The 25,644-nt window shown below is 48.0% G+C and overlaps 3 protein-coding genes across 5 annotated transcripts in view; 2 read left to right on the top strand and 1 right to left on the bottom strand.

Moving 5' to 3' along the window:
• Positions 1-65: 65 nt before the first annotated feature.
• On the top strand, positions 66-13,764 carry LOC118222671 (ubiquitin carboxyl-terminal hydrolase 37-like). Of its 2 annotated transcripts, none has more exons than XM_035408436.1 (23): positions 66-210; positions 1,203-1,440; positions 1,999-2,164; positions 2,322-2,419; positions 2,526-2,623; positions 2,765-2,842; positions 3,350-3,438; positions 3,644-3,722; positions 4,093-4,248; positions 4,981-5,112; positions 5,675-5,798; positions 6,430-6,629; positions 6,890-7,007; positions 7,098-7,177; positions 7,692-7,856; positions 8,605-8,725; positions 10,294-10,480; positions 11,076-11,215; positions 12,200-12,260; positions 12,384-12,499; positions 12,675-12,744; positions 12,841-12,979; positions 13,092-13,764. In XM_035408436.1, exons 2-23 carry the CDS (start codon positions 1,267-1,269, stop codon positions 13,162-13,164), a joined length of 2,664 nt encoding a protein of 887 aa, XP_035264327.1. In that variant the 5' UTR covers positions 66-210; positions 1,203-1,266; the 3' UTR covers positions 13,165-13,764. The 2 variants fall into 2 exon arrangements, with proteins under 2 accessions (XP_035264327.1, XP_035264326.1); XM_035408435.1 differs by having other exon boundaries at positions 8,605-8,728.
• Positions 13,765-13,882: 118 nt separating this feature from the next.
• LOC118222674 (endoribonuclease YbeY-like) lies at positions 13,883-15,785 on the bottom strand. The gene is made up of 5 exons (XM_035408439.1): positions 15,668-15,785; positions 15,301-15,530; positions 15,048-15,179; positions 14,722-14,790; positions 13,883-14,598 (listed from the first exon to the last, which is right to left on the bottom strand). The coding sequence occupies exons 2-5, from the start codon at positions 15,508-15,510 to the stop codon at positions 14,503-14,505; spliced, it is 507 nt and encodes a 168-aa protein (XP_035264330.1). The 5' UTR covers positions 15,511-15,530; positions 15,668-15,785; the 3' UTR covers positions 13,883-14,502.
• Positions 15,786-15,807: 22 nt separating this feature from the next.
• Positions 15,808-25,644, top strand: part of mcm3ap (minichromosome maintenance complex component 3 associated protein) — a 19,808-nt gene continuing 9,971 nt past the window's right edge. Inside the window, exons 1-12 of one of the 2 annotated variants that reach the window (XM_035408434.1) lie at positions 15,808-15,926; positions 16,151-17,978; positions 18,502-18,743; positions 18,896-18,977; positions 19,424-19,574; positions 20,250-20,452; positions 21,200-21,339; positions 21,606-21,803; positions 22,393-22,661; positions 23,515-23,677; positions 23,832-23,989; positions 25,364-25,593. In XM_035408434.1, coding sequence (XP_035264325.1) covers positions 16,385-17,978; positions 18,502-18,743; positions 18,896-18,977; positions 19,424-19,574; positions 20,250-20,452; positions 21,200-21,339; positions 21,606-21,803; positions 22,393-22,661; positions 23,515-23,677; positions 23,832-23,989; positions 25,364-25,593 — 3,430 coding nt within the window. In that variant the 5' untranslated portion in view covers positions 15,808-15,926; positions 16,151-16,384. Of the gene's footprint in view, positions 15,927-16,150; positions 17,979-18,495; positions 18,744-18,895; positions 18,978-19,423; positions 19,575-20,249; positions 20,453-21,199; positions 21,340-21,605; positions 21,804-22,392; positions 22,662-23,514; positions 23,678-23,831; positions 23,990-25,363; positions 25,594-25,644 lie in introns of both variants that reach the window. The other variant, XM_035408433.1, reaches the window with a different exon arrangement.

Genomic DNA, 25,644 nt, shown 5'->3' with positions numbered 1-25,644 from the left:
TGAGCGCGTAAGAACTGAGGTTAAGCTCATGCTCGCGAGACAGTAGATCAGTTCCCGCCATCGTGTTAAGCGCATGCGCAGTACCACGCAGCCACAGTGTCCAAACTGCGAATTGCGCGTTAGTCGTTTGGATAACAGCAAGCATACTCTGACGAATTATAGGAGTTATCTTTAGAATTTTGTAATATATTTAATATATAAGTCAGATATGTAAGTATATTTTATTTAGCCGGACCCTTGTTTTCGCTGACAAGTGGCAGGCAGTTATTCCTTAATGTTGCCAGTCAACTTGCTAATGACTTAAGTTATTGCAAAGTTAACTAAGTTAACGTACCCTTCTATCTAGCCTACTCTAGCTACTTACTTACCAATGCTGCAGTATAAAAAATATTGTGACGTTTTACCATCTAGCTAGCTAAATATGTTTCAGTACATATATATATGGCCGTTATTTCATTGTAAAGTCTAGATAGCCCATTGAATGTTTTCTGTCTTTCATTGGCATGTTGGGGTCATTAACCATAGTTCGAGTATAGGTAGCTAGATTTCCGGTTTTCGAGGTCGCGAAAAATCCAAAATAGCAGTTTATGTGGAATTAATACTTTTGCCGGGTTTTAGAGGTACTAGCTGTTTTCTGTTCAGTGTTTGTTAGCGAGCTAATGTTACACAGCTAGCTTCTGGGCTTTGTTGACAGTTAACGAGCTAGCTAGCTGTGTGTCCTCTGCGTCGATTAAATGGACCTCGTAGGTGCTGGATAATGTCAACAAGTGGTTAGGGTTGCCAGGTTTATAAGTAGTCGAAACCGGAAAACCTGCCTGGAAACGTGATTGCGGGATCCCCTCTCAGAACCGACATCAAACCGGGTGGCCGTTCTATCGGACCGGGGAGTTATTTAAACATGAATTCATTATTAACTGCATTTATTCCATCAATTATTCAAACCGGACCTGTATAAATAATTTGAGAACCAGACATACCGTTCGGAAATCGGACGTCTGGCAACCCTACCAAGTAACGTCAGAACCTCTGTCGATCTTGTCTGCCAGTTCTTAAAAGTCCTTTTTTTTTACCTTCCTCGTTTTTCCTTCTGGCTTCAGCAAATGAAATAATACTGTGGATGCCAGGAAGTGCAAAAGGATATCCTTCACGCTTGCTATAATGTCATTACCAAGTTTTCAGAGTTGATTTGGTCTTGCCCCCAGTTCATTCCTACAACTCGGCTGCGCGAGTGAAAATCGGAGGGTCCTCATCCTGTGGCTGTCAGTGATGGCGCCAACAGTGCCCAAGGTCCTTCAGGGGGACTCCGTCCGCATCCGCATCAGCAGCCTGGAGCTGGGCACCACCCGGTGGAAAGAGGGCGGCTTCGAGATCAACGAGAGGGACAGCAAAGTCAGCCTGTGCCTGAAGTTCAGCAGTGGGGGCGCTTCTAAAATATTTCAGGTACGGCAGAGTTATGAGCGGAACCCCACAGGCACTCATGAAGGCATCTGCAGGACAAGAGCTGACGGGGAGGAGAATTTTTGGTTGTTTATATTCTTTTTTTTCAGTTCATTTACTGGGATTCCCATTAGCTCCAACAGAAGCAGTAGCTATTTTTCCTGGGGTCCACGCAAAACACAGCATGAAGTGCAAAGGACATTATATGACTAAATATCAAAATGATGTTAAATTAAACACACCACCACACAATTCCTTGCTCCATTCCTTAATATCCGCAAAATGCTTTTCACTGAGAGAGAGAAATCAGATATTCACTTCCCATATATTATGGCTATTTGCACTGTATGCCATACAATGTATACCTCAAAATCAACACTGTTGCACTGTATGTTATGTATGTATTTTTTATTTTTATTTTTCTCCTGTATTCTGTTACTTGTTAATCATACTACTCTACGTGCCTCTGCAGTTGCCCCTCAGGGACAAGTGAAGTGAAGTGATTTGAATTGAATTGAATATCTGTTAACTATTGATTTTTTTGTTGTGATTTTCCTTCAGCTGAAGCAGAATGTGAAGAATGTGGTGCTGGGCCCAAAGCAGAGTCTCGTCCGTCTGGCAGTGACCCTGAAGGACTCTAGTGTGGTTACTTTCGATAAGGTGCCAGCCACGCTTGCCCAGAGAATGAAGGAGTACCTGGAAAAACTTAAGGAGGGGAAACTTACAGGTCAGCCATGTTGTTCTAGTTGGTAGACCATCCCTGGCTACATATTTTCATGTTCTTTTTTTTTTTTTTTTTCTTTTTCTTTCTTCAGTTCAGACACAGACACTTTGGACAGTTGTTTGATTGATGAGGGGCATTGAAAAAGTTCTCTCTATATTAGGTCTGAAGACAACCCAGGGAAGTGCGAGTTTTGGAGGTATCCTGGGGAAGCGATTGCTCAACGAGTCCAGCCCGCGCACGGCCTCTGTGGAGAGACAGGTAAAGGTCACGAGAGATCGGTCTGTAGAAAGATGTCGGGTGCAAACAGTTATGTAATCAGACATTGTAAAAGGACAGGAATGCGTTATCTGTGTGTTTCTGGCAGGCCAGGCCCCACAGGGAGGGGCAGTCTCCTCTAAAGCGCCTGGCGACGCCCAGCAGGATCACCTCCACACCTGAGCACCGTGGGCTCTCTGAGAACAGGTGGGCCGAGGGGCCCCATTCGGCGGGGCGAGGTCTTTAAAATGCCCGCCCAAGGAACCGGGCATGCTGCCTTGCTCGTACACAGTTGTAATAGTGCGCTAACAACGTGCTGATTTTTCCATTTCTCCATGCGTTCTTCAGAATCGAGAAGCGGAAGAGGTTGACTGGCTCAGGGAGCGATCTCTGTGAGGACTACCCCAAGGAGAATGACTCCTCCAGGTAAACGGAAGCTTAGCAGGCTTAAGATCCTTAGCAGAAGGATTTAGGTCTGGCCTTTTTTTTTTTAGGTTTCATTTTGATCTGATGCGATGTCCTGTTCTTGTTTATTATTGCTTGAAAGAGCCTTTAGCCTTTTGTTGTGATTGCCCTGAAACTTGGGTTCTTTGCTTCCAGTATATGGATGTAACCTGTTGTCTGATATGTAGTCCTGTCAGGTAGGAGACTGTGGTGACTGCAGCACCCAGCTGCCTCATGTAGACTCTTTTTACCAGCTCAATGAAGAGACAGACTGTGTGTGTCTGAACCACCTGATTCTTCGGAACCATTAAACCTCCCAGTGCTGGCAGTGCTGGTTTGAAAAAGGCTAAATGGCTTTAGCGCTGCACGGTTGAATGGGACTACTGAGATAAAAGCTTAATGCTTAAATGTACAACAGGTCGGTCGTTTCTCTAAATTGAATGAGACTCACCCAGTGATTCAGATTACTCTGTTTAAATGGCACTGCAGCAATAACAAAGCCAGCTTGGACTCATCCCAGAAGTTTCTGCTGAGCTGCAAGGACAAGCTGAAACAGGCAGAAGACAACAGGAGCTCAGGTTGGTGCTGCTTCATCTCCTGTTTATTCTTTGTGGCTTGTCATAGAAAGAAGCATGAAGGCAATCCACCATCTTCTGTCTGCCATAATGTACATGGAACAGAAACCTTATTCAACCACATAGCAACAGCACATCTCCAGTAAAAGATGTCATTCAGAAAAATACTATTCTTCATTCTTCTCTTTTTTTTCTTGCCTTTGACTAGGTCCTCTGCAGCCATCATCCTTCTACAGTGGCCGTTTGTCCAGTAAAGATTACACGCATGGTCGTTCATTCCCGGAGAGGTATTTTATCTGTGTTTGTGTTACTCCTCTGTTATTGGCTTGTTGTATTACCTCCTGTATGAATGTAGTCTCTTGTAGGGTCTTCCTCCATACAAAGTTTGACAAGATTAGGACACCATGCTGAGTTTGAAAGACAGGGAGAATGATGAGGGCAACCATCATTGCACTCCCCAAACTGTAGACTATACAGACATGGAAACCCAGCACTTGTGTTAACTTGTTAATGTTCTGGTCTTGTCATCCTACTATAAAGCACCTTATACAGGCTGGGCAGGACTTGAATGCTGACTTCATGCATATCAAAGCTTGGGTCACAGTAAGATCACTGTGATATGACTGATTTCACCGGTTTCTCGTTTTTATTTTTAAGGCCAACAAGCGCAAGTCAGTCTCCCTCCTCTCGAAGGAGCCTAATGTTCCCGAGTCACTCCACCCCCTTCAAGAGGATTCGTCCCAGTTCTGACTACAGTGGGTGGAACAGGCCCAGACCCTCTGCTCTGGCACCACTTCAGCCTCCCCTGCAGGGGTAAGGAGGGGCAATTGGTGTCCCCTAATTCACTGACCCTCTTCACATCCACCCTCCCACCCACAGGAAATGGCTTCATCCATTCCTGTAATTATTTGTTGTGTTGATTTGTGCTGTCCTCTGTAGATACAGTGCCCTCCAAAATGTTTGGGACAAAGACATATTTTTTCTTGATTTGGCTCTGTATGCTGCAATTCTGTAGCTTTCTGGGCCCTTTGCAATTGCTGAGCTCACCAGTGCTTTCTTTCTTGATGATCTTAACAGTTGATTTAGGTAAGCCTAAGATTTGACATACGTCACTGTCTGTTTATTTATTTATTTTCTTATTTTTCAGCCTTATAATGGCTTCCTTGACTTTCATTGCCACAACTGGTTCTCATTTTGACAAACTGCAGTAACAGTCTCCAAAGGCAATCAAAAGCCTAGAATCAAGACTAGGTACTGAAAGCTGTCTTATTACCTGGGGGGCTATGTAAAAAGTGCTGCAATTTATACAGGGTGAAATCTAAATGTGTAAAAATACCCTTTAATAAAAGCTGTGAATCTGTACTTTAACCACATGTGAATTGTTTGATTCCAAATCTAAAATTGTGGAGTATAGAGCCAAATCAAGAAGAAATATGTAGTTGCCCCAAATGTTACAGAGGGTGCTGTATCTTTTAATAATTTCTCATATTGATGTAAGAACAGTAATTTTATGGTCCTGAACAGGTTGTTTGTTTCTGTTTGCAGATTCTCCAACTTGGGGAACACCTGTTACATGAATGCTATTCTCCAGTCTCTGTTCAGCTTGCAGTCCTTTACCAATGACCTGCTAAAGCAGGGTGTTCTGTGGAGGACGGCTCCTGCTAATGCTCTTCTCAGGTACCCCACAACTTTACCTCACACCCTGCACCCTTGCCTCACACCCTACACCCTTTCCTCTCAGAATCCCTGCTAATGCTCTGCTCTATTGCCCAACATCCTCACCTCACACCCTGCACCCGTGCCTCACACCCTACACCCTTTCCTCTCAGAATCCCTGCTAATGCTCTGCTCTATTGCCCAACATCCTCACCTCACACCCTGCACCCTTGCCTCACACCCTACACCCTTTCCTCTCAGAATCCCTGCTAATGCTCTGCTCTATTGCCCAACATCCTCACCTCACATCCTGCACCCTTACCTGACTCTGCCTCAGGTCTTTTAGCTGACTGAAGTGAGCTCTTTTTGTTTCCTGTGTATTGTCCGTTTCTGAATTACAGGGGGGTAGAAATACTTCAGGACTTTAGGTCTTGAGGACTGGAACACACAGACACACACACTCACACAGTGGAGCTCTGGAGCCTTTCGTGTGCATGATTATTCCACACCACTGTAATGAAGGTGTGCAGGTAATCGCTTCTGTCGGTTTCCCCCTCGCCCTGTCTCCCCTGTCCCTGCGAAGGCGCTTCATCCACCTGCTGGCGAAGAAGGACACGTCCACCCCGGAGATGAAGAGGGAGCTGCTGAGGAGGGTGAAGAGCGCCATCTCCTCCACGGCCGAGCGCTTCTCCGGGTACATGCAGAACGTAAGCCCCTCCCCCCCGTCATCGCCGCTGCCACTTTCTCCTCCCGTCCACTGTCCCGCCCACTTCAGGTGTCCCGCCCATCTACGGTTCTGCTCTTACCATTAAACTGCGTCTCCTGAAGTACTGCTGCTGTGCTGACTCCTCTAAATGACCTGCAAGTAGTCTCTTGTCTGAGTAGAATGTGCAGTGGCATAGCAGCATTTCAGTGCCTCCCTGTGGTTCATTACTAATGACTTATCCCTTATACCACACCTTGCATTGTATGGCCCAGGGCTGCCAAACCCTGTTCTTGCCATTTTGTAGGTTTTCACTCCAACCCTAAAACACACCTCATTCAACAGCTAGAGATCACATTGAGCTGCTAGTTAGGAGAATCAAGTCTGTCAAATTAAGGTTGAAATGAAAACCTACAGGATGGTATATTTCCAGTAACATGGTAGGACATCCCTGGTGTAGGTGTAGCCCAATTGAACATTATTGACAAATTTCTACATTATGAGTAGTAGTGCTCCTCCAAATGCACTCAAACAATGAAGAGGGTTGGATGGCAATCTCTTCACCCCGGCACACTGACCCCTGGTGGTGCAGTGAATATTTGCTGAGCGATGCTCAGGGTGGGTTCTTCTCGCAGGACGCCCACGAGTTCCTCAGTCAGTGCATGGATCAGATGAAGGACGACATGGAGAGGATCAACAAGAGCTCGAAGAAGGAGGCCTGGGAAGGGCCTCAGGGGGCGTGGCCAGGGGAGCAGCCTGACACCTCCCGGATTTACACCTGTCCCGTCAGGGCCAACATGGAGTTTGAAGTGCAGCACACCATCACGTGTAAAGGGTCAGTCTGGCTGAGCATGTCCCCCTCACCCTTCCCACTTGTCTTTCTCTGTTCTTTCACATCGTAGTCAGGCTCCACCTTCTTCAGAATTGACAAAGCTGCTTCCTGAAAAATTATGCAAACTGTAATTGTACTTCAAATGCGTAAACCCAGTTGGAACTGAAATTCATTGGACATATGTCCAGCCACATGCTATCCTCGAGTTGGATTGTCCTCTAAAATGATTTGTTTTTTGCTTTTTTAATCCACTGTGGTTTCAGGTGTGGAGGGGTGGTCACCAAACAGGAGCAGTTTAATGACCTGTCCATTGACCTGCCCAGGAGTGCAAAGACCCTCCCACTGCTGTCCATACAGGACTCCCTGGATCTCTTCTTCAGGGTGTGTAAAAATGAAACCGCTCCTGTGCTCGGCTTCATATTAAAGTGCTCTTGGTGAATGATTGGTTATCAAGCTCTGTGTATTCCCCAGATGGAAGAGATTGAATATTCCTGTGAAAACTGCGATGGAAAGTCAGCAACCGTGATGCACAAATTCAGTAAACTCCCCAGGTAAGGATAACATAAAGGCTACTTTTTCCATGTAATCAGCCATTTGGAAGTATTTATCTTATCCACAGACCAGGCAGATGTGAGGTACACTTGATATGTGTATTCCCGTATGGTCTATACACCCTTTTTGAAAGAAATGTATTGGAGATTATACTTCCTGATACATCAATAATAATAAAATGGTGATTATGCCATCATTTGTAACTTGAATTGAGGTAGCATTGCTATTGGCTGGTTTAGAACTTTCATCCTTTTATGGTAAATACTCGTAACGTGAGGACAGGTTTGGAATGCAGCCAGCCCGGGTCTCGTTATCAAGTACAGGATATCACCAGCCTTCCCTGCCTGCATCTTTCTGGAAAATGCACAGACAAGCACCATAGAATAATACAATATTACGATAGTTCATTCCAGACCGGAGTACAAACAGACATTGCCCCCAGGTTAAATCTGGGGATTTGTCCTACGAACCTAGGGAGACTGACTTTTTTCCTGTTTGCCTGATCTCTCTCAGGGTGTTGATCCTCCATCTGAAACGGTACAGTTACAACGCTCAGCTGTCCGTCAACAGCAAGCTGGGTCAGCAGGTGTTCATCCCCAAGTACCTCTCCCTGTTGGCCCACTGCACAGACTCCACGTGGCCCCCGCTTGGTCTCGGCTGGAGTGCACAAACATCCACGTGAGTAGCCAGCGCAGGGGTTTGAAACCAGCCTGTGTGGATATGTTCTACAGATAGAGGGGTATGGAGAACCAGCTTGGTTCGAGCGCTAATAATGTTTTAATAAGTTTCTTTGCACAGCACTGCCACTGCTTACAAATTGTAGTGCTAATGCAGTTTGCTAATTACTAGCTAGATGAAGATGGATAACATTGGTTACGCTAGTTGTATAAATCAGCATCAATAGCTAGCTGTCGAAATGGCGAGGCTAGATATTTATTGGCTTAAATGTAGGTAACCAGTTTAATTTCTTTTGTATTATAAGCTATTTGTTTACCTTGGAAAACAAAATCTTGCTGCCCAAACTAATTGCAAATCATTCTAAGTGCAATACTGACATGCACTCGTAACATAAGGCACTTTATACCTGTTCACACAGCCCAAGGGTTATAAAACGGTTTACCCTGTGCCATGGTATTTCTCAATGAACGTGTGAACCTGATTGCTGCAAAACCGTGTTAAATATCCATGGAATATTGTGTTAAGTATCTGCAGCGGCGTCAGTCGTAAGGATTCAACTGAACTGTAATGGATTCATTCGGAACTGATGGTCTTAAATGTATGGTTACGCTCATTACATTCGTTACATTTTTGTTTGCTTTCCTGAACATTTCATTGGAATGCTTACTAGGACCCAGCTGGTTTTTGTCCTCCAAATTTGGACTCATCTGGTGTGTGCTCTTTTTATTTGCTCTTATCTGTTTTTCAGGAAGGTCTCCCTGAAACCCAACACCTCCATTTCCCTGGACTCAGACAGCGAAGAGGAGGTGACCAGGAAGACTGCCAGCGGCAGACGCAGGCTGAGTCTGGGCGATGAGGACAGGGCAGAGAAGGTGTGGCTTCCATGATGCGGTTACAGTGACATGTTTCTGAGAGACCAAGACCTCCAAAAGTGCTAGTTATTTTTGGCTGAACCACAGAGTCCTCAAAACCATATAGGCCTACTAGGTTTTGACCTGGTCTTGTTTTTAAAGTGAAAGAAAACCACTGGGTGCCCAGGTGACGGATGCTGAGCTGAAAAATGAGCAGGCAGAAATTCCCTTAAACTGATTAACGTTATTATTGGTGTCAACTTGTTTTTAATTATTGTACTTGATTACAAATGACATATTACTAAATATGATAGAGACAGTTCTCCTCAATTAGTTTAGACGAGAAAAACTGTGCACATTTCAATCGACATTAGCATATTAAAAAATGGATAAACGTACACACTCCGAAAATGTTCATGGCAAAAGCAAAAAAAAATCTGGAATACGCAGATTTTGTCATTTGAACGAGCACAGGTTAGATGGCATTTTTGAGTGTATAATTTATTTTGAATTTATTTGATCTTCATAGCATGGCGTGACGAAGGGAACTGTGTTTATCTACAATTGAATTATTCAGATCGTGGGCAGACTTGTTAATCAAGGAAAATGATTGAAAGTCAAGACTAATAATTGGGAAGTTTCTCTGCTTTCAGCTCAGCAGCCAAGTTTAACATTTTCCGCTTAAGTTAAACTACCAGTACTAGTCAGTTAAATAATGTGTGTAATAGAACACACCTTGCCACACCATATTGCCACTATAAAAACTCAATCTTTTTCTCTCTCTCTCTACCAAAATATAACATAAGCTGTGTTTTCCATTTGATTTGTCAGTTGTTGTGCATATTGTGTTTTTGTTTTGTTTTATCAACTTTATTATATAGTGGATGCAATGCATTTTAATACAATTTTGGACCCGGCTCTGCACTCTCTTGACTTAAATTTTTTTTTTTTTTTTTTTTTTTTTTTTTTTAAGTGTCCTGAACTGATGTCCCCCTTACATAACTTTTGTATTGTAAGGGGGACATTAGCAGTAAGATTACATTAATTCTAGAGTTTTTCCCTATATGCTCATGCTAAAATCTACTGTAAATCTACATTTTAAAGCTGATATTTAAAAAACAATTTCTTCCTGGGGGGGCATGCCCCCGGACCCCCCTAGGGGGTTTGCATCTTAGTCACCTTTTTCACCTCTGATGAGTTTGCAGGTCCGTGGGTTATACAGAACACTTCAGAATTAACACGCAATAGTAATGGGCGATTTAGAACATGTGAGTGCAATGCAGAGCAGAGTTTAAAATGCTAAATGAAAATGAATAAGCAGCCATAGGCATAGTTACTGCCTGACTTTCCAAATTTTGAGTAGTGGAAAAAATATATTGTAACTAATCAAGTGCACAACCTGATGAGTTATTGTTGCTGGTTGTGATACTGTAAACCAAAGGATCGTGATCATGTTTCACCTGTGCCAGAAGCTGTAAAAAAATATGCTTCTTGCAGGGGTTAAATATCAAGGTTGTGCTATCTGGGTAATGGTGGATTTTTCTAAGGCGTGTGAGCTGAATGTCCGTCTGTCCCCGTGGTCCCAGGTGCCGGGCGGCAGGCGGGCGGAGCCGCTGGATCACAGCGGGATCGGCGAGGACGAGACGCTGGCGGCGGTCCTGGAGATGAGCCGAAACGAGGCCCTGGGGTCCCAGAAAGAGCCCAGCAGCCCCGACACCGGCTTCGGAGACGCCGACGTGCCCGACCACCCGGACGCTGACAGAACCTCCGCAGGTGGGCCTCTCGGCACGGCGCTTCACACGCCGCGTAACGGCTCACTTCATAAGAGGCTTTTGGGTTTAAATTTTTAACCGGGCAACTGTTGAGCCAAGATGGCAGAAAAATGTACTGATGCATTTCTACCCCTGAGCGAGGCATTTTGTCTGAATTGCTTCTTCAAAACATCCAGCTGCATAAATGGATTGTTAATTTAAAAAATTCAAAATAAAAGAAATGTAGGCTATGGAAGCTCTCTGTAGGCTCTCTGGATAAGAGCATGTGCTAAATGCCTGAAATGTGTGTGACTTGTATTTTGCGTTCAATCCATTCACTCCGTCTTGCCATAAGTACATTAGGACATCATGAGAGTGCCTTTCTCAAGGCCTTAATACCCCTTTAAGGTGTAAGATCACAAGTGTGATTAGAATGTACTTAACTTAACATTCTAATGCTGATGTCACAATCACTACTGGCAATTGAAAGCAATGGAGTTCTAGAACACTGACTTAGAATTCCGAAAGAACTGCTCTTCAACGGGTTGACAGCCACAGATCTCCTCCGTACTCGCACTGTGGCTGTACTGATGGCACATGGCGATGTCCCTGGACAGATACGACGGACGAGAACAAGGAGAACGAGACTCCGTGGGGCACGCAGGGGGAGACGGACTGGCCGCAGAGCAGCAGCCTTCGGCAGGAGGAGGAGGAGCGGGAGCTGAAGATGGCCCTGGCCCAGAGTCTGCAGGAGCACGTAAGAACCTCTGCTCCGCAATAGGACTGTTCAGTTTATATTCTCTATTCTAATACCGGGCTGCCTAACCCTGTTCCTGGTGATCTACTGTCCTGTAGGTTTTGATTTCACTCCACTTTGGTACAACCAATGCTACTAATTGGCAGCTTAACAAGACCTCTAGCTGTTGATTGAGGTGAACTTTAAGGTTGGGGCAAACATGGTAGATGGGAGAGCTCCAAGAACAGGCAGACCTGTTATAATATTTTGAATGGGGATAAAAAGTTTTTTTTGCATTTGAATTGTTAAAATTAACATTTGAATATGTTCAGCACACGCATGATTACATCTTGTTCCCCGTTTCAAAATATTATATATATGTAACATGGCCAAAATCTTCAAAGTAATGATATGAACTTTTTGTTCCTTTTGGTGAGCTATATATTTTTGGATTCATTCGTTTGGCTCATAGAACTGTGTAAGCGTTTACACTTGCATGTTCTCGCGGAGCTCTGTGGTGTGGCCCACTTAGTCACTGCTTCCGGAAGACTAAAATGTTGCTAATTTCACTTTCCATAATACTGCCCTCACCTCAATGTGAAGTATCCACTCAGTTCAGCCTTAAGACTGATTGTTCAAAAATTTACCGAAATTACTTAATATGGACTTAAATAATCAGTGCTATATTCCATTGTTGCTAAAACCTCTATTTAAAAAAAAAAAACATTCTGCCTTCTTCCTCTCCCTTGTGAATGTAACATGCCTAATAGGAAGCACCCAAGATTATCTCATGGTAGTGCATTAATGACGCAATTTTTAAGTTTTTTCATGTAAATTTCGCAATAAATATTTGAGCATATTCAAATCTGTTGTTTTTTTTTGTTAAATTTATCATTTTTGGTCCAGTTGACAGCCCTACTCCACACCACCCCCTGTAGGAGAAAGAGAGAATGCCTGTGCCTGGCTTCTGAGCTTTCCCTGTGTTTGTGTTTGTCCTCCCTGCAGGAAGCTCGTGAAATGGAGGAGGAGGATGACCTTAAACGAGCCACGGAGCTCAGCTTGCAAGGTACAGATTAGACTCAACTGTCTGTCCGTTCAGTAAGGACGCTTACAAACCACGACAGCGGGCCAATGCTGCCAATGCTAATGCTGGGGTTTTACTTCAAAGTCTCTCCTGCTGATTTTACAGAGTTCAACCGCTCTGTAACGGAGCTCCTGTGTTCCGCCGAGGACTCTGGGAATGAGGAAGTGTTTGCCATGGAGTACAGCGAGGCAGAGGCCGAGGAGCTGAAGAGAAATGCTGAGGTGAGAGCCGAATGCTCTTACCAGCTCACCCAGCCTGCATTTAAAATGGCCGCCGCACATGCTAAAAGATGCACTCGTGCAACACCACGGCTCTTTCTGACGACTGTGTCCAAGTCCGTGATGCAGCTGAGTGGATATGAGCGCACACTGAGCCACTCTGTGTTCTGCTCCTCAGACTGGAGAAATGGCCAACTCCTTCAGGCTCGTCAGCGTGGTCAGTCACATCGGCAGCAGCTCATCCTCGGGTAAGAGCCGTTACCCTGGCGACTGATCCACAAATAGCGGTGGCCGCGGGCAGCAGTAACCCCTCCCTTTCTCTCTCCGCATTCACGCGCGCGCAGGTCATTACGTCAGCGACGTCTACGACATGAAGAAGCAGTCCTGGCTGACCTACAACGATCTGGACGTGTCACGCACGCAGGAGTCTGCCGTGCAGAGGGACAGGGAGCGGAGCGGGTACATATTCTTCTACATGCAAAGGTTAGCGTCTTTTCGTCGACCGCGTTCCGTCCTCAACGCCCTCTCAGATTGTGATCTCGTGGATGTTTCTTCTGGAGATGGTGCTTGATGAGAAACATACTCTGGTTTTCAGGGAGCAGTTTGAGGAGCTGGAGGGCAGAGGGGGAAGCAGCGAACCCGGAAGGGCAGTCCTGCAGCCCCTCTGAAGAGCACGGGCAAAACCCGCTCATGCTAGAACCAGGCGGCTGATGTCTGGAGTCGAAGCAAAAACATTCCCAGTACTACTGATCATTCCTCACTTCCTCACGTAACCCTCCCTGACAAATAAGGCATTCAACACACGCTGATCGGTGATTGGTTCTGTCCCAGACTCAGAAATTACCGTGGAGTACAGCATGGTAGATGCAACACTTTGTATTCAAGTGTTTTCAACTGTTAAATTAGCCAAACAACTTTTTGAACTCAGGGTTTTTTCTTAGTTTCTAACCATTCCTTATTTGATGAATAAGTGCATTAATGCAAGTTACTGTGACCTGACAAAAAATATTAACTCAGCATCAATTGTCTCTCAGTTGGCCATGTCCTCTTAAAATATTATAATATACATCAGCAGGGAATGGGAGGATTAAGAGCTGTTGGGTCCCCTGAAGATATGCTGCATAAAAATGGTGCAATATTTTAGTGGTACTAACTTTCCAGTGAGTTTTATATTTTATGTTTGTCCTGTACAACTGAGATTGAGTGGGTTGTCTCACAGGATTTATGATTTGTGTTTGTTCATGTAAATAAATATTTTATTTGTTTTATGTCATTGAAGTCATTCTTTGATGGGATAGTTTAATTTTAAGAGTCTATTCCAAGAGCTTGACAATCTTTCAGTGTTCCACTTGCCTCATTGAACTCAAAGAATTACCAATTGCATAATCCTCTTTATTACAATTTATTTATTTAAAAACTTGGAAAACAACTGTGAAATTCTTAGTTGTTAAGAAATCAGGGATTGTACACACAAAGCTCATACATTAACTGCTTCATTCGGAGAGTTAAAAAAATGTACCGTGCTTTTTGTGATCATCTTTCCCTTTTTCTATTTTGGTATGGTCAGCTTTCATGTCTTAATTTAATTTTAATGTTTTTACATCTTATCTCTGGTGCCTACCATTCTGGATATCTTGCATGAATTGAGCAAAGAAACCCAAGTTTCCTGCTGAACTGATTTTAATCTATAGGCAAGGTTTTCAACTGAAGCTTCAATTAGCCCAGCAGTCTGTTTTGGACTCTGAACACATTTTGAAATAAATTAACTTGGAAAATGCTTGGTTCTGTGTATTTTCTTACATTTATGAATGGTCAAATATTTAATGATATTTTGGGCTTTGTAACAAAGCACTGGTCTCCCTCCAAGTTCATGGTTGGTGAAGCTTACACTGCAGCACTTGACTGGCTCGGTCTGCCCTTGAATTTCTGACATAAAAATCAGGCTTGAAAAACCACAGTCCCTCATCTCCAATTAGATGTCAACTGTCTTATCTTTGATGGCTCAGTCACGTGTCATAACCATCTCTTTTTGTGAGAGGCTCCAGCTGGTTTCCTGTGAGTCTGCTGAACTCAGTCAGGATGTACTTCTCTTTCTGGAACATCTGTGTGCATTGGGAAAGGAGCAGAAAGAGGACCTCATTTGAGATTTGCAAAACAACAGTACTAAGTTGTATCTTGCATTCAGCATGGTGTTATGGGTAATTGATAAATTATTCGCACTAGACCTGTGTCCACTCTTCCTCGGTTTCATGCCTGTATCCAAGGAGATGACAAATGCCATGAGCAACCATTACCTGTGGTAGAAAACGTGAAAAGGTTCATGTGAGAATTCCCTGTATTGCATAACTTGTAAAGAATTTTCTATCGATTGATAATCTGTGAGTGGAAGTCACATTGATGTCTATATATCGGTGCATCTGTTCCATATCACCATGCATTCAAAGAAGACCGCAGACTTCAACTTCACTGTAGACAGGGAAACACTTGTGATCTGTACCATGTCTGAATCAGAACATTTGCCTGCTATTGAGTATACGAGTAGGTTTCTTACAGGTAGCGCACTATGGAAGTCCCGTGACTCAACCCGGCACTGATCCATGATGTACTCCACTCCGAGGAAGATGTCTCCGAGATTGAATTCCTCTCCATGCAGATGGTTAGGTAGCTTACCAGCCTCCATGTCCTTGATATGGAACAGAATGTTAATGTCACTTTCATGTTAATGCAAGGAGACAACATGAAGTATGACGGAGAGACTCCCGTTATACATGCACATGGCAAAAACACAATGTCACATTACTAGCCTCGTGAAAAGGGAATGAGAGGACGTCCGTAGGCATGTTCTTTCCCCTGTAAATTCCATTTATGCGTTGAATTCTTCGATTATCCACACAGATCAACCCCAAGTCAAATTTCTGAATACCAAAAATCTGCCTCAATGTCTCAACGTCTCTGCGAAGTCTGGCGCGGCGCAGTGGCACCGCCTTCTGGAGGTTCCGCAGAACGAAACTCATTGTGCTGAGTCTGGAAAAAGCTGGATAAAAGTATCCACAATAAGCAAGATGCTGCTTCAATGCTGTTTGCTCCGGAAGTGTGTAGCTAACTGCTAGTTAGCTAGTTTACTAGACTAACCAATAAAATGTGACATCAGGAAGCCAATAATTAGAATACCTGTACAGGTACTGAACACGGGTGGGCACGAAGAGTTCAAATGTGCAAATTAATGAAGCTAAAGTAGAGCAGATAACTAGGAATAACAGAACGAAACCCGTAACTTCATGCTTACGCTAAAACATTATACCATCATTGAGGCGGAACCGGGAATGCAGTTGCATTTCACAGTCGGACACGTGAACTTGTAAGACCGGAACCGGAAAGTGTAAGCGTGTTGTTTATGTTTCCCTCTTAATACCGAGTGAATGCTGGAGATGTAAGTATAATGCTTTTTACTAAGTTAACTTGCCGTTTCTTTGCATGTGTAGGAGTACGTAAATGTAGTAGCTTAAGCGTTTTGTAGAATTATCTAAATGTAGCAGCTTAAGCGTTTTTCTCAAACAAGGTAACTCCCTTACTTTCACTTAGCCGGTTTGCAAAATGTTTCGCTAAATATTTCATGCAAGTCGCTAACAATAACAAACATCTTTCCCCCCACAGATATCATTGTGCCACAGAGACACGACCTGACAACTTAATGACACGCAAGATGACATACCGAAAGCTACGTTGATAATGTCTTGGAATATGCGCGTTATGACAGCAGTAAAAAGAAAATCTAACGTCAGCAGTCAGCACATTTTTTGAACACCCACACATGCTTATTTGTGATTGCTAAAACATTTAAATGATAAAATAAGACGAGTACTGTTCATTTACTTTCTCTTTCCCACGATGAATCCCCCCAGTTTGTTTGGAAAAACGCAAGGCGGCGCTTTTCAGGCCCCTGGTAACTCCAGCCGTAGTACTGGGTTGTTTCAGTCCTTCGGGCAGCCAGGTACTAGCAACACGCAACAGAATGTGGCGTTCGGACAGACGGCGACGTTCGGGCAGGCATCAGCTTTCAGCCAGCCTCCGGGCTTCGGCCAGAACCCTGGGCAGACTTCCGTCTTTGGCCAAACTCCTGCCTTTGGACAGACGTCAGCTTTGGGCCAGAGCTCCGTGTTCGGGACACCTACCAGTTTGGGACAAGCTTCTGGACAGTCATCCGCGTTGGGACAGAACTCTGCCTTCACGTCTGGATCAATGAACCCCCCTGTGTTTGGTCAGTCGGGCCTGGGACAGGGAGCCTCGGGCTTTAACCCGCCACCGTCTTATGCGCAGTCCATTGGACAGACTCAGAGCTCTGTGTTTGGACAAACGTCCGCCTTCGGTCAAACCTCCGCGTTCGTACAGCCAACGGGTTTCGCTCAACAGACGCCCGGATTCGGTCTGTCCTCCGGTATTTCCCAGTCCTCTGTCGGTTCCGCCCCTGCCTCGGGATCGGGTCAGACCATGAGCTTCAGCCAGCCCTCCTTCGGGCAAGCGTCCGCGTTTTCGTTGCCCGGCGCCACGTCGGGCTCGTCGGGGAGCGCTCAGAGCGTCGTTCAGAGCCGAGGGTTCGGGACGTCGGAGTTCAGCTTCAAGCCGTCGGACGAGGTTCTGTTCAAGCCCATCTTCAGCGCCAGCCCCGAGCCGGCCGGCTCCCAGCCCGCCGCGGCCGCCGAACCGTTCGGCTCGGCCCAGCCGGCCGTCGCCAGCATGGACAGCAGCGGCCCCGGCGGCTCCGGGTTCTCCCTCCTGACCGGCGACGCGCCCAACGCCCTGGACTTCAGCTTCTCCCAGCCCGCGGCGGCCCCCTCCATCTCCTTCCCTGCCGCCGCCCTGCCGCACAAGGATCCGCTTCCCACCACCAGCAGCAAGCTGGAGTTCACCTTCTCCCAGCCGGCGGCGCCTTCCAACAGCGGCTCTGCCCCCCAGCCCGCCCCCGTTCCCAGCACCGCCTCCTCCTTCAGCTTCTCGCCCAAAGTCCTCCACCCCTCCGCGGGCCCCTCCGCCGGGGGGAGGGGCTTCGTCCAAGCGTCGGCCTTCGGGGAGCCGAAGGCCAAGCCGGAGGCCGGGGATACGGGAGGAGATGAGGAGAGCACCGGGGAGGTGCTGTTCGGGAGCCTGGGGAAAGGAACTAAGCGGAAGGAGGAGTCGGGGGAGCGGGACACCCAGGGGAAGATGGGTAAGGTGGAGGAAACCCAAGCCGGAGGCGAGGCCGCCAGACACGCCGCCAAACGGCCGCTGATGCGGACCCGCGCCCCGGGCGGGGGGCTGTTCCGCAACGCCATGAGCAGCCTGCTGAAGTCGTCGGCCAACCCCGTCAAGAGGGAGCCCAGGAAGGAGGAGGAGCCCCCGCCGGAGTGGGAGGAGGTTGAGAGGCCTGAACCGCCCCTGAAGACCTTAACCCCGCCCAGAGCGCCGGCCCCTACCAGAGAATTCACTGAGACGGCTGGGGAAACCGGTGAGTAACGTACAGAGCTGCTCTTCGCTCAGCTAACTGTCCACTCCCATTACGGCAGTGCACCACTCAGCACCTCCTCATAGGCTTATTCTGGGAGGGAGTGAAACCCAGGGACAGACCTGGTTGCACATACCAACCGTAAATGCAGCTTGTAGAGAAACATTTGCTTGCTTCTCCCTCTGCTTCTCTTTAAATTACAACTTTTTTCTGTAGAAAACATCAGATATACTAAAAATTCTAGATTGGACATTGACTGATAATTCTACAGTATGGTTGTTCATGCCAGAGGTTTCCTCATTGTCAACCAATGCTGAGTATGTTGGTAGTCTGTCACAAGTCGGTAATTATTTTAATGTGCAATAAAAAATTAGTTCCTCACATTTTAGAAGGCTATGCCTAAGTGTCTGTCTGCTACACTGTCTGGAACCTGTGTCTTCATTTTTTGGCTGAAGTCTTCATTTTGTGGCTGAAGCTCAGGTATTTGCTTCAGTACCGCTTAACGTTCGCTGGTTTTCAGCGGTGGCGGCGGCGGCGGCGGCGGTGGTGGATCCCGCGTCCCCGGCGAGGCGCGCTCGGAGGACGGAGAGCACGGACAGCCTGGGCGGGACCTCGCCCACGGACTCCACGAGCATCCAGTGCAAGAACATCCCGCCCAAGCTCAACGTCAAGGACGTCCTCCAGAAGCACTTCGGCCGATTCGGGAGGGTGCGCATGGTGCTGTGCCGGCCCAACAGGAACCTGGCCATCGTTCACTTCCACGACCACGTACGCGCCGCCTTCCCGGCCTGTTATTGGCCGTCATCACTCCATTACGAGCTGCCGTACGAGTGCAAAGCCTGTAGAAACGGCTGCGTGTAGTTGTGCCTGAGCTAAGAGGTGTATGAGCGCCATTGTAATTGCTGCTGTCCCTACTGCAGGCCTCTGCTGCCAAGGCAAGGAAGAGGGGGAAGTCCTTACATGGGAACGAGATCCTCATATTCTGGCAGAGGAAGAAACTCAGTAAGTTACCGGCCAAGGTCCTGCTGCATTTGACACCCTTACATGCAGTGGTGTCCAATCATGATGTCACGGACGGTCGAGAGTATCCAGCTTTTCATTCCAACCAATCACTGAACCTACCGATTTCACTAATTAACACACCTTCAACCAGCGAGGATAGAACTCATTAGTGAAACCAGCAGGTGAAGTGGTTTGTTGGAATGAAAGCCTGAATCCTCTGGGTCTCCATGGCCTATGATTGGGCACCACTGCTGAAATGGGACCCTTTGCCCCGCCCCTTGCCAATTTTAATGGTTTATTTAGCTGTTTTTTGTATATACTATATTGGAGAAAAGTGTTTTGCTAGAGCTGCCGTGATGCATGAAGACCAGCAGCCCTCATATTGAGCTTGCAGAACAGGAACGTCTGGAAGCTCAATGGACGTCATGCGTCGTGTCCCAATTCAGGTCCAGGAGAGAAAGGGGAGATGGCTCCGGAGGAGAAGAAGGCGGCCAGAGAACGAGCGGACCCCAGAGGCGGGGGCTTCCAGCCCGGCGCTCTCCGAAAACCCCTCCCTCGCTCCCCAGCCGCCGGCACCAGCGCGTCCATAACTAAAGGGTAAGCGTGACCCGGACCCAGGATCTCTTATGACGTTGTTCCGTGAGGGCACCAATCGTATGGAATCGTCAGTCATTACACGTCATGGTCAGTTTGACTGCATGTGGGAGTGTATGAGCTCCTCCATTCACTGGCCATGTTCTTTCTTTTACTCTAAGCTCTGTAGTCAATCAGGGGTCAGGTGAGCTAAAGATTCATGTGTAGCTGTGGGCCACCAAGAATGATTTCTCAAGTTTGATACAGAACGGTTAATTGCAGTTTATTAAGAGGTTTTATCCACACATACTTCAGGGCTGTGCTGCCCAATCATGTACCATTGAGTGATTGGTTAGAATGAAAAGCTGCATATTCTCAGCCCTCCATGCCACATGATTGGGCACCAGTGCCCTAAAGTACCGCTTCCACCACTGCTTTAGGCGATTCTGGCCGATAACAGATTTTTGGTGCTAAATATGCTGCTATGCTAGGTGTTGGGGTTCTACGCTCATCCACTGCCCTCTCATGAATATTAATAGTGACACAGCCAGTTAGAACGTTCAGCGCATCAGCCAGAGCAGAGGGAGACCTTTCCCGCTTAAAAGTATGTAGCTGATCGTGCTGCCTGGATTCTGGATCACCTGTGTGGTTTTTATATGCTTTCAAGTCAGATGTCTGAGTGTCTCTTCTGCACCTCAGCTCTCCGGTGAAGAAGCCCAGCGTCGCCAAGTCCCTGCAGTTCGACACCGAGGCACAGCCGGAGCCCGAAGCGGAGGGTTCGAGTCCGGACCGCCCGGCCGAACGCCTGCCCTCCTCCCTCCTGCACCTGGTGGGCCAGCTGTGCGAGAGCGCCGAGGAGAAGTACCGCCTGCTGGAGCAGAGGGACAAGATTCTGCGGCAGGGTAGGGCGGCCCGCGCGCCATCGCCCGCCCGGAGCTTCCGGAACGTTCCGCTATGAATCATCCTCGTAAACTGTCGGCGTGCTCGATTGTCTGCGTGTTTGTGCGTGGCCTTTGTTTCTTTAGCTGTGCAGAAGAAGAGCGTGGGTATAGAAATAAGGCTGGGGGGCTCATCCGGTTAAGGCGCAGTTCCCGTTACGGTGCGTGTTTGAACCCCACGGTCCGGGACTCAATCCCGGCTATGCCAGCACCGACCGGGCAGTAGCCCTGTGTGGTGACGCATAATCGACGCTATTGTTTCCCAGAGCCGTTCGGTCAGCAGGGATCCCTGTCTTATTGCTCTCTTGCGCCCCCCGCTGGTGAATGCTGTGCCTGCGAGTTTACCCGTTTAGCTGCACACAAAGCTTCTTCCGCAGACGCGGGAACCTGACTAGCGAGCTGCGGTGTGATGAGAAGCGGTGTTTAACGTTGCATGCTTCGGGGCGAGAGAGTGTGGATACCTGCCCTTTCCCAGATTTGTAGCAGAGGGTCCTGTGATGAGGGTCGATATGGATTTAGCCATTTTAAAATTATGGAGACCAAAAGAGAAGAAATTCGGTCCTTAAAAACTTTTGACTTTCGAAGTTGAGCAATGTTGCATTAGCGAAGCAGGATTCAGGACTGTGCCGATCTCCTTACTGGTGATCCTGGCGTTTTGCCTGCTACCTGCCAGGTAAAGTAACACAGGGTGTTCTGTTATAATTGGTGCAGGCCGGCCCAAGAGAACGGACCTGGTGCTGTCCAAAGTGTTTGTGGGGACGTGTCCCGACATGTGCCCGGAGAAAGAGCGCTACATGAGAGAGACCCGAAATCAGCTCAGCTCCTACGAGGTCATCCCAAACACAGAGAAGGTAATGTGCCTGCCTAACTACTGCTACTACTTCTGCTGCTACTTATTCTAATACGTCTTCTACTACTGCTACTACTTCTACTGCTACTTATTCTATTACTTCTACTACTTCTACAATTATTGCTACTACTACTACTACTTCTTCTCTAAAATAATGTCAAATATTGCTTTCTCCAGTGTTAAGAGCTGCTCATTACTTTGTTCACAGATGTAAGTTAAGATCTTGGCGTGTTGGGTGTGTAGCACAGTCTCTGCCTTTCCCCACAGGTGGACCACACAGCGGCCATTAAAGAGTACAGCAGGTCGTCAGCTGACCAGGAAGAGCCCCTCCCCCATGAGCTGAGGCCCCTCCCCGTACTGAGCATGACCATGGACTACCTGGTCACGCAGGTCATGGACCAGGGCGAGGACAACTACCGCGACTGGTATGACTTTGTGTGGAACAGGACCCGAGGTATCCGCAAGGTAAGACCCTGCTGGCGCCACCTGCTGGAGATGTCTGATAGCACCCAAAAATTACCACAGCATTTGGTTACATCGGAGCACTTCTGTTTGGAGGGGGGCTTGTGTGGCTGATAATGGTTGATAAGGGAGCGAGAAACTTCCTGTGCTTGTTGGATGAGGTCATAGGTCATATTGTAATGAAGGAGCTGTATGGAGTGCCACAGTTTCCACAATCGTCCAAAACCCGGAAGTGAGTTAGCAGTTTTGAGCCATGGGTTTCCTCAGCAGATTTGCTATGCATATTTCCCATAGGGATTTTGATTTCAGCAGAAAATGAGGTCTGTAGTTAACATAAGCTTAAGAGAGTGTCACCTTTTGTTCTACGACATGAATTTCACTCATTAATATCTCAGCCGTGAATTTCGAAGCCGTTATGTGCTTTTAAAAAACTATGTTGCTAACAAGTTTCCGTATTGAAACTACAACAATGGTCACATTCCGCCAACCACCACTCAAGTTTCCATTCTGGCCCACCTGGACTTGACAACCATTGTAATATATGCTCTGGTTAATATGAAGCATTAATGCTGACCTGTGGCGCCCCCTGCAGGACATAACCCAGCAGCACCTGTGTGACCCGCTGACCGTGTCCCTCATCGAGAAGTGCACTCGCTTCCACATCCACTGCGCCCACCACCTGTGCCAGGAGCCCATGATGTCCTTCGATGCCAAGATCAACAACGAGAACATGACCAAGTGCCTGCAGAGCCTGAAGGAGATGTACCAGGACCTGGCCACCCGGGAGGTCTACTGCCCCCGCGAGGCCGAGTTCCGCCAGTACAACGTGCTGCTCAAGCTGGACGACGGGGACATTCTGCGGTCAGTCCCCTGCTCGCGCCGTTACCGTGGTTTCAGACCAAATAGTACACTCCAGTGGGCGGTAGTGTTACTAGAAAGGCTCATTGGCTGAATGAATGTTTGGCTTGGCATAAGTTAGGTCCGAACGGTGTTCGCTGTGTGAACTAAACCGTGTTCTTGGCTAGAAATAGCTGTACGAAATGAGTACCGTATCTTAATAAACCTGTGTTTTGTAGTTGTCCATGACCATGAAATGCACTTTCGTACGTCGCTTTGGATAAAAGCGTCTGCCAGATAAATGTAATGTAATGTAATGAAGGATAAATATGTGTACGTATGTGTTCCTGCGTTTGTACGCGTGTGTGTGTGCGTGTGTGTTTGTGTGTGTTTGTACGCGTGTGTGTGTGTGTGTGCGTGTGTGTGTGTGTGCGTGTGTGCGCGTGTGTGTGTGTGTGTGTGTGTGTGTGTGTGTGTGCGCGTGTGTGTGTGCGTGTGTGTTTGTGTGTGTTTGTACGCGTGTGTGTGTGTGTGTGCGTGTGTGTGTGTGTGTGTGTGTGTGTGTGTGTGTGTGTGTGCGTGTGTGTGTGTTTGTACGCGTGTGTGTGTGCGTGTGTGTGTGCGTGTGCGTGTGCGTGCGTGTGTGCGTGTGCGTGTGCGTGTGCGTGCGCGTGCGTGTGCGTGTGCGTGTGCGTGTGCGTGTGCGTGTGCGTGCGTGCGTGCGTGCGCGCGCGCGCGTGTGCGCGCGCGCGCGCGTGCGCGTGTGCGTGTGCGTGTGCGTGTGCGTGCGCGTGCGCGTGCGCGTGCGCGTGCGCGTGCGCGTGCGTGTGTGCGTGTGCGTGTGTGTGTGTGTGTGTGTGTTGCTCTTCCCCCTCAGGGAGGTGCAGCAGTTCCGCTCGGAGATACGGAACTCTCCCGAGGTGCACTTCGCGGTCCAGGCCTTCGCGGCTCTCAACAACAACAACTTCGTCCGCTTCTTCAAGCTGGTCCGCGGCGCGTCCTACCTGCCCGGCTGCATCCTCCACCGCTACTTCAACCAGGTCAGGTCCACGGCTCCCAAACGCACCGCCCTTACGCATTCCATGCTTTCTGCACTTATTTTGGTCAGTATAAGCTTGTGTAAATCACCGTTGTGGTAGACTGTGTCGATTCGGGAGGTTCGGAGACGTGAACTCTGCCTCTTGAATGGCGCAGGTGAGGCGGGAGGCGCTGAGGGCGCTGAACGTGGCGTACACCGTGGCTCAGAGATCCACCTTCTTCCCGGTGGACGACCTGGTCAGGATGCTGATGTTCCGCAGCGCCGGGGAGGCCTCTGACTTCGCCCAGCAGTACGGACTGAGCGTGTGCGAGGGGTGAGTGACTCCGCTTCGCCCAGCAGTACGGACTGAGCGTGTGCGAGGGGTGAGTCTGACTCCGCTTCACCCAGCAGTACGGACTGAGCGTGTGCGAGGGGTGAGTGACTCCGCTTCGCCCAGCAGTACGGACTGAGCGTGTGCGAGGGGTGAGTGACTCCGCTTCGCCCAGCAGTACGGACTGAGCGTGTGCGAGGGGTGAGTCTGACTCCGCTTCACCCAGCAGTACGGACTGAGCGTGTGCGAGGGGTGAGTCTGACTCCGCTTCACCCAGCAGTACGGACTGAGCGTGTGCGAGGGGTGAGTCTGACTCCGCTTCACCCAGCAGTACGGACTGAGTGTGTGCAAGGGGTGACTGCGTTTCACAGAGCATAAATGACCACCCTTACGCCTGTCTCTGTGAATGAGAGTAAATGACCACCCTTACGCCTGTCTCTGTGAATGAGAGTAAATGACCACCCTTACGCCTGTCTCTGTGAATGAGAGTAAATGACCACCCTTACGCCTGTCTCTGTGAATGAGAGTAAATGACCATCCCTACGCCTGTCTCTGTGAATGAGAGTAAATGACCACCCTTACGCCTGTCTCTGTGAATGAGAGTAAATGACCACCCTTACGCCTGTCTCTGTGAATGAGTGTAAATGACCATCCCTACGCCTGTCTCTGTGAATGAGAGTAAATGACCACCCTTACGCCTGTCTCTGTGAATAAGAGTAAATGACCATCCCTACGCCTGTCTCTGTGAATGATTGTTAATGACCGTCCTTACGCCTGTCTCTGTGAATGAGAGTAAATGACCACCCTTACGCCTGTCTCTGTGAATGAGAGTAAATGACCACCCTTACGCCTGTCTCTATGAATGAGAGTAAATGACCACCCTTACGCCTGTCTCTGTGAATGAGAGTAAATGACCACCCTTACGCCTGTCTCTGTGAATGAGAGTAAATGACCACCCTTACGCCTGTCTCTGTGAATGAGAGTAAATGACCATCCCTACGCCTGTCTCTGTGAATGAGAGTAAATGACCATCCCTACGCCTGTCTCTGTGAATGAGAGTAAATGACCACCCTTACGCCTGTCTCTGTGAATGAGAGTAAATGACCACCCTTACACCTGTCTCTGTGAATGAGAGTAAATGACCATCCCTACGCCTGTCTCTGTGAATGAGAGTAAATGACCATCCCTACGCCTGTCTCTGTGAATGAGAGTAAATGACCACCCTTACACCTGTCTCTGTGAATGAGAGTAAATGACCACCCTTACACCTGTCTCTGTGAATGAGAGTAAATGACCACCCTTACGCCTGTCTCTCCCAAACCGTCCTTACTGACCTTAATGACCGTCCTTACCCCCGTCTCTGGTTCTGATCCGCAGGATGGTGGAGTTGAATCGCACCTCCATCCAGGACCCCGAGCTGCCGGTGCCCCTCCGGAGGTCTGAGGACATAAGGGGGAAGAGGACGGTCCTGATCGGGGAGGTGGTGAACGGGGGTCCCCTGCCCAGCCCGCCCCAGCACGTCCCCGTCTGCAGCTTCGACTCCCGCAACAAGTACCGCGGCGACGTGCACCTGGCCGACCCCGCCCACAAGGGGGCTCTGCTAGGAGGTACGCCGGCGCCCTCTACTGGCGCATGCGGGTGCTCTCTACATTGGCCAT

This window comes from Anguilla anguilla, chromosome 3, assembly GCF_013347855.1.
Source record: "Anguilla anguilla isolate fAngAng1 chromosome 3, fAngAng1.pri, whole genome shotgun sequence".
Classification (NCBI taxonomy): Eukaryota; Metazoa; Chordata; class Actinopteri; order Anguilliformes; family Anguillidae; genus Anguilla; species Anguilla anguilla.
This window is presented reverse-complemented; position numbering and strand designations above follow the sequence as displayed.